This window comes from Bombus flavifrons, chromosome 6 (genome assembly GCF_040668555.2).
Source record: "Bombus flavifrons isolate JBK064 chromosome 6, iyBomFlav1_principal, whole genome shotgun sequence".
Taxonomy (NCBI): Eukaryota; Metazoa; Arthropoda; class Insecta; order Hymenoptera; family Apidae; genus Bombus; species Bombus flavifrons.
This window is the reverse complement of record NC_138447.1, coordinates 8,578,834-8,598,783: the sequence shown is the minus strand read 5'-3', so window position 1 is coordinate 8,598,783 and position 19,950 is coordinate 8,578,834. Positions and strand designations below refer to the sequence as shown.

The 19,950-nt window shown below is 37.3% G+C and overlaps 1 protein-coding gene across 8 annotated transcripts; it reads right to left on the bottom strand.

Moving 5' to 3' along the window:
- Nucleotides 1-918: 918 nt before the first annotated feature.
- On the bottom strand, nucleotides 919-19,583 carry LOC138180808 (CREB binding protein nejire). Of its 8 annotated transcripts, none has more exons than XM_069115007.1 (21): nucleotides 18,609-19,582; nucleotides 16,953-17,111; nucleotides 15,112-15,317; nucleotides 14,653-15,027; nucleotides 14,282-14,573; nucleotides 13,907-14,212; nucleotides 10,884-13,831; nucleotides 10,642-10,799; nucleotides 9,336-9,449; nucleotides 9,089-9,223; nucleotides 8,542-9,018; nucleotides 8,300-8,465; nucleotides 7,886-8,056; nucleotides 7,571-7,804; nucleotides 7,255-7,485; nucleotides 7,057-7,176; nucleotides 6,674-6,975; nucleotides 6,123-6,533; nucleotides 5,722-6,034; nucleotides 5,205-5,631; nucleotides 919-5,111 (listed from the first exon to the last, which is right to left on the bottom strand). In XM_069115007.1, exons 1-21 carry the CDS (start codon nucleotides 18,688-18,690, stop codon nucleotides 4,636-4,638), a joined length of 8,103 nt encoding a protein of 2,700 aa, XP_068971108.1. In that variant the 5' UTR covers nucleotides 18,691-19,582; the 3' UTR covers nucleotides 919-4,635. The 8 variants fall into 8 exon arrangements, with proteins under 8 accessions (XP_068971108.1, XP_068971109.1, XP_068971107.1 ...); XM_069115008.1 differs by having other exon boundaries at nucleotides 9,336-9,446; XM_069115006.1 differs by having other exon boundaries at nucleotides 5,722-6,037; nucleotides 18,609-19,581.
- Between the last annotated feature and the right edge of the window lie 367 nt (nucleotides 19,584-19,950).

The following is a 19,950-nucleotide window of genomic DNA, read 5'->3' as shown; positions in this document are numbered from 1 at the left end:
ATAAATATACAAACATTAAAGACGATTGTTCGAAGCGAAGTTGCTGAACGGACGAGTAGTAGCAAGTAAGAGCAAGTAAAGCGGCAAATATAACAGAGTTAACAGAAAAACTTTAGTTGTTCACATTGTGAGTATTGAAATATGTACTTTATTAAGGGATACACGCGCAATGTGACAAAGAATTCAAAGTGTTTCGATGTATACGGATAAGAAGATCCGTCTCTGTTCGGAAGATAAGATAAAAATAATTCGTTTCTTTCTTAGTAACTCTTTCGCGATTATATAAATACTATCGATAAGAAATATTTCTTAAGAAGGATTTTGGTCTTTCGATACACGTATGTACATATATAACCTGAGCTGAGAGAAAAATAAAAATGGAATGTATTTTTAAAACTTCTTTTTTAATAATAATATAACAATATTCGGTTAAATATTCATGAACATCAACATACAGTATTCTTATCTACGTTACAAATCGTTAAGAGAAAAACGAAGTCTTTTTTACGTCCAAGAGTACAAAACTGTAGCAAAAACCTAAATTCACTTTCCCCTCTCCGAGTGGATATCGTGAGGCTAACTTTCACACATCTAAACCGAACATATATATTTTACAAAACGCGTTTACAAAATGAATAGCGAACACGGGGGCAAACAAGACGTTAACTAAAGTTTTTCCTAAGTCACTCTGCGAACGGTCTTTACACCAGGGGATACAAAAAGGTATCTGAATGGCGACGGTGACAGTATCTTTTCTTTCCATTTCCGTTTGTCTCGTTTAGCGAGAACGACGAGAATCCCACCGACAAAAATAAATAAAGGAAAGCGCATTATATTAAATATTGTACATTTATCGTGACCGATGCAGTGTTGGATCAGGATTCGAGGGGCTGGATCGAGAGAAAATTCTCATTGTCCCTCTCGAGACTTTTTTCCTCGGGAAAAGAAAAAGAGACTGGGATGAAGAACGGTGTGAGTTATTTCTTTTTTTACCTGGGGGGAGCGAGGGGGATAAATGTTACACTTGCGTCTCATTAATCTTTAATTAGATAATCAATTCACTAGTTACGAAATGTCATAATAAAAAGTAGTACTCTATAGTTGGTATTTCAATAATAATAGCGTAATAATAATAATTATATTCCATAGTTTTGTTTGCAATTATCGTCTATCGAGTAATTAATTAATTAATTAACGTTTACTCCATCATGATATAACCGCGGTCTATATTGTGTTTGATAATATAAAAAGAAAAACAAATCGTATAATACATATATAGTATATATATTATATATATAATACATATAACATATATATAATATATGCAATACATATATAATATATATAGTACATATATAATATATATATATAGTGTTGTATCGTTCGCTTTTCGTTACAATAATAAATTGTCCACGAACGCCGACGTACCAACAGATCCGACGTGCAAACCGCTTCCGTTTCATTCGTTTCTTTCTTTTACTTTTTTATCGTCTACAGAAGTAATTTTTCGCGAATCTACAATCCATCTCTTTCTCGGTGTTCGAACACACTAAGACCCATTTTTACACTCGCAATTATGTGCTCGAACTATCTCCAGAAAGAGAAAACTCATTTTTCTTTATATCTGTTGCACACGCACACACCCATCATATATCGTATTTTTACGATTCGTTCGCAAATGAACGCCGATTCTTACCAATTGTGTCATTTTCGTTAGTAATTAATTATTAATAAAATCAAACGATAAAATGACTCGTGTAGATCGCGATCGTCGGATTGGTACACGATAGCGTTCGATTATCCGCTCTTAAAGAGTTTACTACCAAAAAAGGTATACCACTTTCAGATTTACAACACTGCCCTAAACACAGCCATACTAAGCCAAATACTTTTGGGTCTTCGTCGTTATTATTACTCTTCTTTTTACTAGTAAAATCGTTTACTTAAATCTACAGTTAATAACCATCCGCATTTCGTAGATTGTTATTTTTTGTTCTTTGTATTACTCTGTTTCTTAATCTTTGCTTTTCGTTTTCATCTCATTTTTAGAAATTTCAGACGCACGACAGGATTTGTTTCTCAACCGATTTATAGTTGACCCGCTCGATTTAACTGCTATCACATAATTCTACATAATTATCTTTTTTTCTCTTTCGTTTTGTCCTTTTATATGACGATCTTGGAAAGACGAATCTACGACGTTCTTTCTATAAAACTAGTCCGAGGGACGAAGGACGTAGAGAAAAACCGGTGGATGGAGGAAAGAAAGGGCGAGAAAGAGAATACATAACAAAAGGAATGTTTCGGAATCGTTTGACGATTCACATTAACCGATTTATAAAGGAATTTAAAATAGTTTAAAAATAACAAAAAGCGATCTTTCGAATTTGGAGCTTAATTGAGTGAAAGAAAACCGGTTGTCTTAAAATAACCATTCTCGTTAAACTTACCCCCGTCCAACCCCGCGATTAAAATTTTCAAGGCAAAGAACATTCGCCAATCGTTCGTTAGATTCTTTCTTTATTTTTATAAAAAAAAAGAAAAATGCTTTTTGCCTCCTTTTATAACGAATTCAAAGGGTACCGATGTATATAAGACAAATGGAAATGTACGATGTTATATGTATATAGATATATCTGATGATAAATGTATCAGAATGAGTCAAATACATTTTTCAAGAGGTAACGTGTCTTTCAAACGGGTCATGATTTCTCTGGCTTTTTGTTTCGAATCGGACCGCGCTTTCGTCGACGGAAACGCCATGTTTAAATATGAATCTTACACCGGTTGCATGTGCCATTAATGATTCTGATTATGATTAAATCGGTTATAGCTTGGTTACATGGTGGCTACATTGTACACCGTGTATTTAAAAAATATCCGACGATACGGACTTCCGAAGTACACCTTCACGCATCATTCGTTACCAGCTAGTCATTTAAATAGGTATCGAAGAAAAAAGAGAGAGGAAAAGTTACACTTACAGTTTACTATGATACAGCACTGGCATAGTCACATACTTCGGTATGTATGTGTACTTGTATCTGTATTTGTATTTCTTTTTCTCGGGTTTATCGTGCACAGAGATATCCTATTATAATTATAACGCGTGTGTGTGGATCCCTTTCTCGCTTTTTTCCCGAATATTAACACTATACTTATATGTTTTGAATTTTTCTTTCGTGATAATATTAATAGTAATAATGGTAATAATAATAAGAAGAATAATAAAAATAATATTATTAATAATAATAGTAGTAGTAGTAGAGTAATAATAGTAATGATAATAATTAAGAATCAATAATAATTATATATAATAGCAATAATAATAATAATAATAATAATAATAATAATAATAAATTCATAATAGACAGGGAAATTAATAATAATCGTTATTATTATCGTAATAATAGTATAGTATGTACAGAACGATTTTCATGCGAGGGTCCTTTTCGGTTACGCTTCGTAGCTACATATTTTGATTGAACTGTACATGTTGGACCCTCGGTTTGAAAAACTTTTGTTGTCAAAATTAACACGATTTATAAATCCTCCCATTAGTAAGCTTGTGAATTTCTACTTTTTGGTTGCGACACCGTTAATCCGCGTTGTCTCGCCTGTCCTGTTATTAGCTTTCTTTCCCATAGGACAATTTAGCAGATTATTTTGAAGGTTAATTTCAGAATGATCCATAAAATTTAATGGTGCTAAGGTTTCGGCACAACCTTCGGCAACCGTTGCGATCTCTTAATAACAAATTAACCTAAGTTAACATTACTTAACTTTCCACTAAATTCTTTTCTCCCTTCCTTACATACAATGTTGTTGATTTCTTTTTCAATATCTTTCCATTTTCATACAGTTCGTTTTTTTTTCTTGTTATATACTTTGCATCTTGTCACGATAATAATAATAGTGGTATATAATAACTGCATATAATCGCTACGCTAATAATATTTGAACTATTAATTATCAATTAACGTTAAGTATACACAACACATTTGTACGATTTCACTCAGCCTGCATGAGCAGCAGCGAGGGAAGGTGGTATAGATGAAAAAGTCATGTGTAAGGGGAATAAAAGTTTGGGCAGAGACATAGTGTGTGTTTCTTTTGTATATGTATGTATATTTACGGGGAGAAAGTATTAATAGTCTCTCTTGATTTCATGTGTGTATAGTTTCAAATTAATTGTTTCTCGTCGTTCCACTGGTTCGCAATTGGGGAGCCGAGGTTGAGATACGAGAATACAATAACGTAAGTTCAAGTGTCCATTGAGCCAGCTGTAGAATCTTCGCGGAGCATCTAAGCAGCACCACAACACGCTGTATCGCTCCTGCACCTTAACTCGGAGATAGAAAAAAGAAACACGCGTCATCCGGGATTAATTTGGTCGCACCAGTGGTACTCTGACCCGTCTCTGAACATCAGCACTTGGTCAGTGTACCGGACGTAAGTAGTTGTACCTGATCTCCACGAAGCTAGGAACGCAGAACGGATGGAAGTTACTCTCTCTGTTCTCATGACAGAGAGGTGGAACAGCGACCGTTCTTTCTAAACGGTTGATATACGATGCAAGATCATCGTTCGCCCACTAACATAGTCACTCGTGTTAACCGACTTCACTAACAGTCACTACAATCCTTCGACAAATTTTGAAAGTTGATCTTGTGGCGTCATGGGCGTCACTTCACTTGAGTCTGTGCCACTAGTGGGGGGTGGAGCTGGAGATGGATGATGCGGCATGGTACCCGGGTGACCAGTCGGTGCACCAGTTCCACCACTCAGTTGCGAAAGCATCATTTCACTTGGCCCACCGAGTTCATGAGCCGGTGAATGTGTTGGTGTACCATGAGGTGGATGATGGTGAGGTGATGGCACCGGCCCTGATCGAGGAGAAGGAACTGGCTGATTACGTGGAGAGGGAACCGGTCGTGGGGAAGGATTTGGTTGAGGAGAACGAATTGGCGGTGGAGATCGAACGGACTGCATTAATTGTTGCTGTACAGAAATCCCTGGAGGCCCCATCACACCTTGCGGAGAAGGTACCGGAGGTGGTGTTGGTTTTAAGCCAGGTTGACCGTATCCTTGTTCGCTAAAGCCACCATAACCTGGAGAAGAATACGCGGAATCGTGGCAAGCGTTAGACCACGAACCAAGCGGCTCGACGAATCTCGTTTTCTCCAGAATTAAATAATTCTTACCGAGAAGGGGCGGCCTTATAGGTCGCTGTTGGCCGTAAGGCGGTGCTGGTGGTTGTGTAAATTGTTGTTGTTGTTGCTGCTGCTGCTGCTGCTGCTGCTGCGGGTGCTGTTGCTGCTGCGACGGGTGCTGGTGCCTTTGCAATACCAGCATTTGCTGTTTATACCACTGTGGTGGTTGCTGTTGAACAGGTTGTTGCTGTTGCTGCTGCTGTTGTTGTTGTTGATTTAGCATTGCCTGTATTTGCATTCTGCCTTGCTGTTGTTGCTGTTGTTGGTGCTGTTGCTGTTGCTGATGCTGCTGCTGCTGCTGCTGCTGCTGAGACATTATATGCTGCAAAGCAGGTTGTTGCTGCGGCTGATTAGGACCCAAAGGTCCGCCCACTCCTCCACCATATTGACCACTTTGTTGTTGATTTAGAGCAAGTGCCTATTAATTTAAAAAATTATATGGTAATAGAAATTATTAAAATCGAAAATGTCAGCAGACAAATAATATAGAAGAAATTAATCGTCATACCCGTTGTTTGATAAAAGCAGCCATAATCGGTGGATTGCTTTTGAGTATTTGAAGTATTTGGTTTTGCTGTTCAGGAGTATGGGGATTCTTAAGAGTTTGCATAAGTTGCTGCAATACATGCTTGTGCATGTTGCTTTGAGTTTGAGGGCCAACTTGATTAACCGGGCCACCGAGAACTCCAGCTTGCCTAGGCATCTGTCCTCCCATAGCTATTGCTGGCTGCCCTTGATGTTGTTGCTGCTGTTGCATTAACTGTTGCGGCGTTTGCTGTCTCAAACCAGGATTCTGTTGCATCAGAGCACTTGGCTGATACCTACTGTAAATAAAGGTGTAGCTTTAATACCTCTTTTTATGATACATATCTGTGTACGGTATTTTAATTATTATATTCAATAGCTCACCTTGCTGTCCATTGATCCATTGGAATAAGATGCGTACCGCCAGGATTTGGCATTTGTACAGGCATTGGCCGTTGCATTGGAGGTGGTGGCATTACGCCACCCGTTTGTCCTCCAACACCAACTCCAGCACCAACTCCACCACCTGGCGTTACTTTACCATAACCATGCGGTACTTGTTGCCGTGCAGCTTCTTCCTGTACTTGCTTAACAACTTGGAGAACGTGAGCAGGTGGTGTTTGAGTTCCAGGTTTCAATCCTATTCCAGGTTGATGTGGCGAAGGTAAATTGGTAGGACTGACACCTGGTTTCATAGCAACACCTGTAGTCATAGTAACATTTGAACTCTGTTGTCCGGATTGCATCGCTCCCACTGGACCTGTGGGTCTGCTATTCATCGCAGCCATTCGTCTCCTGAAACAGATTAAAAAGAAAGATATACATCTAGTTACCTTTAGAAATTATTACTCTAATGTTGTTGTTGTTGTTATTATTATTATTATTATTACTACTACTACTACTATTACTACTACTACTACTACTGACGTATTTACCTTAACAACTGCGCTTGTTGTAGCCGCTGTTGAAGCTGTTGTTGTTTCAGCTTATGTTTGATGTTCGAACAGAATGGAACAAGACATTTAGTCTCTTGGCAGTGTTTAGCATGATAACAGCACAACGCTATCAATTGTTTACAGATTGGACAGCCACCGTTCGTCTTTCGCTTGCAAACTTTAGTATGCGTTACTACTCTCTTCATCTTTTGACAACTTGTTAAACGACAGTTAGCATCTCTACATTGGCACGCGTGCACTAACGATTGAATACATCTTTGAATTGAAAGTTTACGCGCCTCCTATTATAAAATAAAAATATTTATTATAAATATTCATAGCAAAATTATTGATATATTCAGTTAATAAAAATATATTTTTACTTGTGGATTAGCTTGTTTAGCATCGGCCGGCGATGAACCATCATCCAAATCTAAACCAAGTTTTTCCATATGATGAGGATGGCCGTCTTTTTCTTTACAGCTTATACACAGATCAAAATCCTAGCATAATAAATAATAACATTAGATTGTTTAAAAATAGGATGAAACATATTTACAGATGATTGTTTTAATACTTACATCACAAACCGTACAATGATATCTTGTTTCTACATGACTTTTACAATTATTGCAAGTATAAACAAACTTGTCTTGACCTTGGTTATGCAATTCGTATAGCATAGACATAGAACTAAATTTCGCGCGCCTTAAGGAAGAGAATTCATAATGTCTTTCTCTAGCCATTGTAAGAAAAGCATCGCGGCCATCCATAAGGTCACAATTAATAACTGGATCAGGATCTTGAATAGGCTAAAACGTGCATTATTTTCGAACGTAAGAATACGGTTCAATTATTAAAAAAAATAATAAATATAAATTAATCCTAAATACTTACTGCTAAACTGGCTGCACTTTGAGCACTATGCAACCTAATAACAAAGAATACTTCTTTATGTTTCTCCATAGTGGCAAAAATTTTCGCTGAAAGATCATTTCCTGTTTGTGGGGTATTAGATTTTTTACTATTTTTTCTTTGATTTGCTTTAGATTTATTGGATTTCTTAGCTTTCTTTTGCCCTTTCTTTTTGCCGTCTGGCCCTGTTTCAGAATCCTCTGACAATGAAAAAATCTGTAAGAAAAAGTTGTATAGACCATGATTAGTTCTTTGTTATCTACCATCTCCAATAATATATCACTAAACTGTACTTACTGCATTAGCAGCGGCAGCTTCCGCAGCTTCCGCTTGTTTACGTTTCTCTTCTTCTTCTTGATCTAATTCTTTGATACTTTCTTCTAAAACATTCGGCCAAAAATCACCTTCAAAATACGGTAAGTCAGCTGCAGATGTAAGTTTATCTTCCATCGCTTGTTTTAAAATGTCCTGAAATTAATAAATAAAAAAAATTAATCTCCAATTTTTATAATTTTTAAATTGTAAACAGAAACATTTAACTTTAATTGTAGTCTGCTAATCCTATGTTTAAATTTATAAGTTCAATGTAAACATTAGCTTCTGCAGACATTAATTTTAGTCTCTTCTGACACCCAAGAATAACAATTAATTCTCAGGAAACACGTAAGACTGTATAAGATATGTTCAGATTAGTTATGTGTTAATACTAACTTTGTAATCGAGCACGATCCTTTCAACCATGCCTTTGTCTAACATTTTCTTATACCATTCTTGTAATCTTTTAGGCTTTGGAATCTTTTGTTCTTGCGGGTGGCAGTGGAAAATGTAATCATCACCTTCAGAAGGAGGACAAGCCCAAATATGAGCCATTGTATATCTATACAAAAAGAAAAGTTTGTAATAAATGTATTAATACTGCAAATTTCAATTTCAATGAACAAAGTTCAATTTACCCCAATTGTTTTGCATAATCTAAGTATCCAAGAAGAATTTCGTGATATACTGCTGTTCGGAACTGTCTAGGCCGGAAAAAGTGTACAGAATCCAAATACGCAATATAAACTCTTCGAGTATTAGGTGGTGTACATTCACTACCATATTCTTGCACATGCATGCCAAAGAAACATACATCAGTTCCATCAACTTCTTCAAATGCAAACAAAGCTTTTGCTCTATACGGAAATTCACCAGGCATTTCACCATTCTCCACAAATCGACTTCTCATTCCTGGTTTCACTTCGACAACTTTATCACTGGATGCTACAACTCTAATTGCAACTTCTCCAGCACCAGCTTCTTTTTTCTTTAAGAAATTGTTCACACGTGTTTCGATATAGGTACCTAATTTAGTAACTGGTAAACGTTTAGCATTAAATTTATTTTCTTTACGTTTTTGACCTTTTTTCTTCAAGCAATTATCACAAGTAAATCTACAAGAAAAAGTCTAGTTATAAGAACTACACTATTTATATTTATTTCATAAGAAAATGTTTTACTTACCCTAAAGGCCAAATTGATTCCATGTGAAGCACACATATCTGATGTACCTTTCTACCGCAATCTGTACATACAACAAAAGGCTCCAATTCCAAATGATCGTTCTTCATTTCCTGGAACTGTTCCTTTTTAATGGCACTGTAATAAAATATAATAATTTAATTTCATGTGTGTATATATAATACAGACATGTATTATATATGTATATATATATAACAAATATTGATGATATATTTATTTCAAAACTTACGTTTGTGGTTGCGTTGGATCGTCTCCTAACGTCACAGTATCACCAGGAATGTCGTTGAAACATTTCTGACAGAAGGTGTATCTGTCGGAAACAAGACCATATGCCTTTAGACTACTGTTCCAACCAATAGTGTTTAGATCCAAATTTCAATTCGTCAATGTCATGCGTGCATCATACGAAGATCAATTTTTTCACGCCCCAATCGATGTATCCAAATGTCGAGTATCCAATTTTGATAAATATTTGTTTGTATTTGCAATTATACACATGCAAGTAGTGTTTTGCCAATTGTAATATGTTTGGATCCGTTTCGTTATATTTTTATTATTATTTTTTACTCCAAAAATTGTAGGAAGTCATCATTTCATTTAATGAACATATTTTTTTCATTATTTTTCATTTATCACAAATGCAATTTGTATTTTACATTTATTTATGTTTTCATTTTAAATGTCAGGTATCCAATTTCAATCGTCCAATTTCCAAGTATCAATTTTCATGGCATGAAGTAGTAGAGTCAGAAAGAAGCAAGGGGCGCGGGCAACACAAGAAGCAAGCAGCAAACAAGGATTTGTGTGTGCGTGCGCAACCCATGGGTAGAGCGAAGGTAACATACAAAGAAGAGAAGAGTGCCATAGTTAGACACCATATAATATATACATAAATTACTTAGTTGCATATACTTAAGAGTATTTAACAAATGACTTCCTTCGGTTAAAAATTCTTTTGTACATTCTATATTATTTATAAAGCAAAATATATATTTAAAAAGCATCTAATTTTAAGGATGACTATAGAAAGCTCTATATCCCTTAAGTATATGCGTAATAAAATTTCAACTTCATATGTGCGAACGTTACGAAACAATGCATTCATTGACAAATGTTTCATAATTGTAATAAAAAACGTAAAAAAAGAAACGTGTTGGTCAGGAGACTGGCCTGTATCGACTGATATAACCGAAACAGGTTAATTGGCCTGCCAAGTTAATCTGGCGTATCCGATTATAGAACATTTTTCTATAAATAAAAATGTACCATGAAAGTCGAATGCGCTTAAAGGCAACTTGAACTTCGAAAACTTAACAGGTATAGCTAATGTCAGTAATCTTTGAAGACAGCTGGGAGCAACAGAAGTCATTAACAAGATATCTAATTATCTAAGTAAAGAAATTACTAAAGGGCAAGATGGAGATAAAACCTACTAACATATTCCCTTCATGCAGAGAGAGACTATTTTTTCAATTATTAAATGAATTTTCCTGTTTTACATAGTTATTTGACTAAAACTTTTCCATATTACTGACCTATTTTGATAGGAGTAGTATTTTGCATCTCTTGGTATTGTACAAAGCTGCTTTCCATAACAACATAGTACTTGTGGATTGAATGTGTATTTTCTTCCACAGCAATATCCCAAGGCTTGCATTACAGGATCTATTTCTTGCTCAAAGACTTCAGAAAGCTAAAATCAATGAAAAAATTTGTAATTTGAAAGTCATTATTGATATCAGTACACGCTGATTGGATGATTCAGAAATAAACATACCTTTGTACAATATCTGTAAACACGTGATGTTTTACGATTGTAAAGCCATGCATTATCAAACATCATCCATACGTCATCCACATATTCCCATGGATCACTGTATTGCCCTGTATCTAGTTTTCTTTTGATCGTTGAAAGATCCATTGGTTTTTTAACAATATCAAAGTAATCAGGAATTCCCAATGCTTGAGGATCGACGGGTTGTCTAAATGGTATAGACTCTGGATCTTGGCGATAAAGTTTTTCTAATGTTGGCATTAATGCTTGCCGCAATTCATCTGGTTTGAATAAACACAACCGTTTCTTATCAGTTGACGTTCCGCTTGGTTGTATCGGTTCAGGAACTAATGGTTTAATATCTGGTGTTGTTGTGTCTTGACTGGATATTGGTGTTACAGGTTCTTCCTTAATACTAATAGGTTCTTCTTTTACAATACTCTCACCGGATCCTTCCTCCATTGGTTCTGTTTTGATTTCAGTTTTAATAGACACCTCATTATTGACACTTTTACCTCCATCCATTCTGTGATTCTCAGAACCATCTTCTGTTTTAATTTCCATTTTCATACTTTCTTCCTTAATAGAATCCAATTTTCCCTTATTGTTATTCATTGGTGGACTAGGAGAATTATCACGATCTAAAGCAGCTGTAATAGCCGCCATTTGCGAAGACATGGACGAAGTTCTCGGTGCATTTAATGCAGCCCTCTCCTGAGATGTCATGCCTTTTCCAAGACTTGCAAGGCCGGCAGGAGACGGTGTAGTAGCAGGATGAGGTGGTGTTTGGTTGGCGGAAGAAACTGTCTGATTTGGAGTCATTAATGAAGGAACTAGTGGCGTATTAGGTGTGGAAGTTGTAGATTGAGGTCCATTTGTCGTTGTTGCTGGACCGGGACTAGGTCCACTAGAAGCAGGAGGTGGTATCGTTTGTGGAGTTGATGTACTGATGCCATTATCGTTAGGTGTTGAAACAGAAAGAGGCCGACTATTGTTGAATTGATTTTGCTGTTGATTGTTTTGTTGTTGCATACTGCTAAATGGTGACGGCGTTTGCGGCATTGAGGTTGTCGTAGCGTTTTGATTCGAAGTACTTGTTGGTTGTTGCGGCTGTGACTGACTTGATTGTTGTTGAGACTGAGGTTGTGATGGCGGCTGCTGCTGTTGCTGCTGCTGATGTTGGTGCGCAATTGCTGCTTGAGCTTGCGCTAATCTAACTTTCATAATATCAGAATATTGATGTTGATTCTGTACAGGCGAACTGTTCGGTAAACCGGAAGTACCATTTGAGGTTGGGAATTGACTAGTTGTTGCAGACGTAGTAGTTGCTGTTAAACTTGATTGTGACATTTGTGGTTGTCCAAAAGGACTGAGACCAGGATTTGAAACGACATTGGGATTAGAAGTTGATTGTCCATTTGGACTAGGACCAGGTGGGCCAACCAAAATTCCTGACTGCTGCTGCTGCTGCTGCTGCTGCTGTTGTTGCTGCTGCTGTTGCATTTGTTGCTGAACTTGAACTTGAGCCTGAGCTTGAGCCTGAGCCTGAGCCTGAGCCTGAGCCTGGGCCTGGGCCTGTGCTTGAGCCTGAGCTTGAACGTTCGTTTGGGACTGGACCTGTACTTGTTGCGTTTGTTGTTGTTGCGGAAACTGCATTCTATTGTGCGGAATGCCCATTGCAGGTAAATTTCCAAGCGTCATACTTGGCGAATGACTACGCAAACTAGGAGTAACTGTTCCAACTGGTCGTGATGGTGGAACGGTACCAACACCTGGGGGAGCACATGGCCTTAAACCTGAGCCAGATGTTCCTGCAGGTTGTGGTTGTTGTTGCTGCTGAGCTTGTAACTGTTGTTGTTGTTGTTCTTTCCGCTTTTGTCGTTTTTCCTCTAATTCTTTTTGAATTTTGTATATTTTTTCGGCAAGCAAATGATAATATTCTGATCTTGAATTCGCCATTTCATACATGTCGCCTTCAACTTTCCTTGCATATGCAACAAGATTATGCATTCTTTTATCGAGCATAGCTTGTGGATCGGGAGTTGGAAATATTGCTTGAACCAATTTATGAACGAGATGATTTCTAAGATCTGGTGTTACAGTTTGATGCCAATCCTTTGATTCCTGCACCGATGTTGCTGTTACTTGACTTGGTTGAAGTCCAGCTGGAAGCTGAAGATTAGCTAACCTATTTTCACTTGGAACACTAAGTTGTCCTGAATCATTCAAACCAAACAGTTGCTGCATATTAACAGATTGTTGTATATTAGCGGCAGTCGCTGCAGCAGCAGGCGTGGGACCACTGGTAGGTGCTGCTTGATTACCAGCAACTCCGACTGTATTAGGATCAGAATTTAAAGGGAGAGAAACATTTGGAGCAACAACTTGTTGCCCGGCGCCAACTACAGATTGACCGGGTGCATTCTGAGTTGGAGGTTGAGCTAATCTAACGTTTCCTATCGCGCCGGGTGCTCCTTGCATGCTTGGTGTTGGCATTCTTCTAGTTACACATTGAGCAACCAAACCACCAGTTGTTGTAGTAGGACATGGAATACCCAACGCATCGTATGCTCTTCTCATTTCTGTTTGACTCGGATTTGGTTGACTATTTGGTTGTGTCGTAGATGCTGCAGCAGCATTTGTTGTTTTATTTTTGTTTGCTTGTTTTAAAGGTAAACACACAGGACAATCGTTACGGTTGCAGTGTTTCCAGTGACTAATAATTTGTCTCGAAGAGCTACAGTGTGGCACTGTACAGTTTTTCCCTGCTTGACAAGCAGTCATGTGAGTCAATACATTTTTCATAGTTTTACAGTCTGGCAACGAACATTGCCAAACTTCACCGTTTGCTTGACTTTCGCGTCGTTGACACTTATGCGCATGAAGTAGAAGAACTAGTTGTTGCTGAATAAGTTTACGTTTTTCTGGATCAGCAGTTGATTTTGTAGCACCTAGTAACATGAATATTACATAGTTAAATTTCTTTAATGAAATAAATTTACTTAAAAATAGAAACGAATAATTACCAGCTGGAGCACCAGTACCGGGTATTTGCCCCTGAGTAGCTTGTTGTGGTCCAGGTTGACCTCCACTTGGTGCACCAGACTGAGGTTGAGCTGGACTTGGAGCAGGTGGTTGAGCTTGTTGTGCCATGCCACCTTCTTGACCACCCACAACATTTGTGGAGCCAATAGGACCTGCGGTTCCTCCAAATCTACTACCTTGCATGGCAGTCATGTTTGTTCCCACTCCTTTTGGTTGTGGTGTAACAACTCCAACAGGACTGTTAGTACATACAGTAACACCAGGCCCCTGTCCACTAGCTGGAGATCCTGATTAAAAATTGTATATTTAAATATATCTTAAAATTTACCAACTACATATACAACTGCTGTAATTACCATAACCATAAGGACTTGATGCACTTATTTGCCCCATATTTGGCATATTTGTCATATTTGGGGGTGCCTGGATTCTTGGACCTCCCTGACCAGGACCAACGATACCAACTTGATGTACTTGTTGATGTGGACTTTGACCCCTTGCTGGTCCAACCATATGAGCTTGTTGCTGTTGTTGCATTGCTACAGCTCTAGTATTCATTATTCCAGGTCCATTTTGCATTTGAGCAACACCATGTGGCCCACTAGGATGATGAATTCCTCCTTGTGTATTAGGGGCCATCATAGTTACCTAAACCATAGAATGTTTAGATTGTATATTCTACACGAAATACTGTTTTCATATATATATTGATCTCACTATAACTCACAGTGTTTAAAGGTTGCTTATTCAAGCTGTTGGTTACAATTAAACTTCCACCTGCCATTCCACCCATATTGTTATTTCCACTAGCACTACTGGTCATAACAAGAGCAGAATTTATTCCACCTGGCATTGACATGGTAGGATTACTTCCAGCCATGCTCATTGACGATTGAAGGCCTCCCATCGAATTTGCAATGGACATTTGATTATTTGCCAAGGAACTGGCTATACTACTTGGTAAATTTCCCAGACTCACGACCATTTGTGGATCAACTACTTTAGAGACAGAAACATTTGGTGGAGATTGCATATTTGGACTTTTATTACCCAAAGTTCCAGCAGCCATTGCTAGAGAATTTGCAACCAAGTTTTTGTTGCCCTGTTTCAAGAAAGATCAAAATTAAACAGTGTTTCTTGTATATATATACATAATATTCATAACATATAATTTATATATACGAACTTGTTGTTGTATTAGATGATGTGAAAGTTGTTGTTGCTGTACATGTTGTCTAAGTTCTGAATCAAGCGCACCATTTTGCTGCCCTGGGCCTGGGCCTGTTGCTGGTGGCTTAGCACTTTCAGTTGCAGAACCCCAAGATCCCGATGACAACAGATCATCAGGTAGATCATTTTCAAGATCAAACATATCTGTGTTTGTTATATAATCTGGGAATAAAAATTTGCATTAGTAACAGCATTATGGTATGTATGTTGCTGTGAAAGATACTGGTTACTACAAAAGTAATATATCTAATTGTAGCCACTGAACCATGATATCAAGCATGTTGTACATCAAAACTGAAGATTTTCTTTAGGCTACAGAATTCATAGAAGAGTTCAATATCACAACTGAATAATTACTTCTCTAGATAACCAGTTTAGAAAATTATTGTCAGATTATGATATTAAATGTAACATATACCATAGAGACCAAAAAACCATTAGTAAATGATATAAAGATAAGATTCAGCACCGTCACCATAGCTTCTATCTAAAGATTTAATAGTAAAATCTTCGTACTACCATATAATGTAGTTACTTGTTGTATAATATACCTGCATGTAAGTATACATGCACATATATGCATACATGAATACATTTTATGACATTTATGTACATATCACATTTTAAATTGCAGAAGCTTGTATTTGTTCAAATTATACTAGCCTACAGTGTTTAAAAAATACATTTGTCATATAAAAATATCTCTTTAACTTACTTGACTATCCATGATTGACCATACAACAACGGAGAAAAAAGGGGTCAAATGCAAATTTAAACAAAAAATAGAAAAGAAAATAAAACAAAAAGATTCTACACAAACTACTGTAAATATAAACAAACAAATACATAAATAAATAAGACATGAGACATACACTGTGTGAGCATAACTTAAAGGAGTTTATACTACAGCAGAATAAAAATTTCTTCACAATAAAGACGTGCTAAACTACAAAAGCAGCAAAGCTACTGATGGCAAACTTTAGAGTAGACAGTCATGCGAAGAAATCATAGTCACTCTAAAGAATATTTACAACTGTTTGTAAACGGAATGTTTTTTAATGTTGTAACATTAAAAAAAAGTTTCTGAAACTCTTACAAATAATATAAATCAGTTTATTTCAATTATGATATCAATTACCTACAAAGTATAAAAACGATTATGTACAAAACATCATAGTTACCTACCTAACAACCTAGTTCAACTTTATCTCATTGAAGATATAATCACATTTTATTTAAAAATTTATACACAATACTTAATACAGTTTCATCCTAATATAAAGTTTTAGAGCTCTGTACATGTGTGTCGCATGTCCATATTACATTACCACTCAATGTTTGAAGCTCACAGCATATCTATTTATATTTTTTTTATTATACGTTAAATTAAAACATTTTTTCCTATAGTACTTAGAGTGATCCAATTTTTCTCCAGTATCATATAAAAGAAACAAATCTTTCTCAATTATAAGGCAATATATTACATTTATTTGTTCTTATATTCTATCATATAAGTAAAACAATATAATCCTCATGTTCATTGTGGGTTTTACAAATAACAACAATAAATCAACTTTATTGAACCATAGTGACAATATGCCAAAACTATATACATTTTTTTATAATATAAAAATTACGAATTATTTTAGCAATAAATTATGACATAAATTGGAAGTAATTAAATGATTTTACAACTTTATGATACTAATAAATGAGATGAATGGACAGATAAACAAATTCTGTAGTGCTGGACTTAATGTTTTTGAACTTTTTGCTGGGTTTTGTAATAATATTTACTTCTTTTCTGGATGGTATGGTTGTTCCAATGTGGCTGCAGCTGATGCTGTTGCAGATGAAGCTGCTGTTGTGGCGGGCCCTGCATTTGTTGCATGTTACCACTGCCACCTCCCCCGTAGTTTGTATAAGCATGGTGCATCATTAGAGGCGCCATACCCACTACATATATCACAGTTTTTATTTCAGACTGTGGAAAAACTGTCTATGCTTTCTGGATCACAGTTTTTAAGCAGCAGAAATAGTCTAAATTTTCTTTCAAATGCAACTATTTGGTAGAGATGAATTAATATCTATAATCCTGAAAAAGAAAGACTACGTCTGCCACTTTGTGTAACCTGACTAAATCTCGTGATTGATACATCAAGTATTTAAGTGACACAGTCATCACCAAATCGATATGGGATTATATGAAATATTATTGAGTTCAGAAACTGTTAAGGTGATCAGGTAGCACTTAAAGAAAATAAGAATCAAGAGATGGTTAGCGCATCAATCATGCCAGCATGTCTTTTTTTAATAATTATTCAAACTTCCATGCATTTGCCATGCACTACAAAAATAAAATGAGAACTAAATTTAAAGACAACTAAAAAATTTACAATATACTATTATTTTGTTTAGGTTAAATTTAAATAATAGAAAGAACGTGCAACAAGACAGAAGTTACAGATTATTTAGTACAAACAATTTTTTTTTAAACATGGAATATTTCTATAACCTCTGAGCAAAATTTATACACTATATCCAAATTGCCCAAACTTCCAACAACCAATAATTTGGAACTTTCTAATAATTTACTTTTTTATTAAGAATAACTATATATAATGATTTATTAATATCAAAATATGTAAAAACATTGTGGGATAAAAACTCAACCCAAAACATTCATTAATGCCAATACTGTCACAATTGAAAATATTTCTTAAATATCTCTGTTTCCTGACATGAGTTTCCGTATAAATTCATACGAATAATTACAATTTCGTAGAACAATTTAAAATAATTTATCGGATCAGTAATAACACGTTAGACAATTGATAAAGTAATCAATTTCCGCAATAGCATTTCTTGAATAATTTAGGTTAGTTTATAAACAGTTAACTAATAACAAAATAGAGATTTTGATCGTTACATACGACGATAAAACAAAAAAAATTACACAATTTTAGAATAATCCGAATAGAGGGTCCTGTCAAAGGGTAATAATGTAACACTTGTAACATGAAACGATAATAACCAGTTACAACCACAGCACTCTCCTGAAAGTTCAAAACCTATACAAAAATGTTGTGGAAAGAAAGAAAGAGAGAGAAAGAGAAAGAGAGAGAGAGACTGTCTATCAGACACATTGTTTTCGATAAAGGTAAATGATACGAAGACAATAACAAAAGGGTGCATTTCTTGAAAAAACGAAGGCATCGAGACATGTGGTCAATTTTGCTCAAAGGTTGCACCCGTCAACGAATTGACAGTATGCCTCTGATAAATCGAAGAGCATATATTTCTTAATATAACAAGAAAGATATATGCGTGTGGTATCATGTAATTAGAAAAACGGCGTATGTGCTACTTGCGACGTTTCATCCCCGAAAGGTTAGTCGCGATAGCGACTCTATTGCGAAGAAAGTTCATCGTGATGAAAATGAAAGAACTTACCCGCGGAATCCGAAGTCCCCTGAAAAGGATCTCCGAGCTTCGGCCGCTTATTCGGTGGCCCGTCCACCAGGTGGTCGGCCATGGTTTCTTTTCAGGGTTAATTATTTCTTGTGTTTCAGGCTGTTTACTCCTGGTAGCAAGTAAGCGGCGGCGGCAGCAAGTCAGGACGACCGCACGCACGCACGCACGCACGCAGCCAGGCACGCACGCAGGCACGTATACACGGGTATACACACACGAACGAAACGCTGCACTACGCCACTAGAAGATCGGTACTAGTGCTGATGATGCTGTTACTGTTGCTGCTGATGCTATTGCTGCTTCCTCCTCTTCGGTGAAGCCGCGAAAATTCACCAAGCTCTTAGCGTATTCACAAGCATGACAATAACAATGAAAACCGCGGCGCGTGGAGCGTCCCCGAGCACGCTTTGGTACACGATCAACCATTGGGCATCGTCGGGGGTACGTCGAACCCCGCGCTCAAAGCCCACACACACAGTAAATTTTTCAATGGGCGCACAGGCCACTCGCACGACGACGGGACAGGCCGAGAAGTTAACTAGACTATCGGTATCACAATATCGAAGATCACCACTTCGACTTAAATGCACACCACTATCAAACGAGTTCTCACGTTATATTCGGTCTAGTCGGTCGCACACGACTCGTCAAACACTCGAGTGTGGCGAACTGGCTGCGCGCACGGCGCTAGCTCGCAGCAACGATATCGCTCTCGAGGCCCGCTGGCACCATCTTTCTCTCCTCTTCTCTCGCCTTGGCACACTGCGACACGGGGCGCGCGAATGATCACCGCGGACGCAGCTCGCTTTCCCCACACATTCGAGGCAATCACGGACGCCAGGAGGCGAAGACGATGAAATGAGTCGGTTCCGGGGCGGCCACCGCGCGCCACAGAAATTCGCTCGGGAAAAGCGATCGCGAGAGTTCCGCACCGCACGAGTATCGGCTAACGTAAAATGGCGGCTGCTGTTGACGAGAAGTTTTTCTACGCTTGTCAGAAAATGTCCGACTGGTTCCGTATAGTCGCCGTGACGTTAGACCAGCCACCTGATTGGTCTCTGTGATCACGTGACATGATCGTTCCCTATTATTGGTCAAACTGCTGCGAGGCCACGAACGCTGCGATTACGTTCACGCCGCCGGTCTAACAGCCGCGAGAATTTCGTTTATTCCTCTGCCGCCATTTGATAAAGGCCGGTCTCGCATAGTGGTTGTAAGATGCTCTTTGAATTAGATTCATTATTGGCACAGAATACGTTCCTGGCCAAATTTAACGAAACAAATAACTTAATAACTAATCACGCTATTCTCCGCTCTAGTG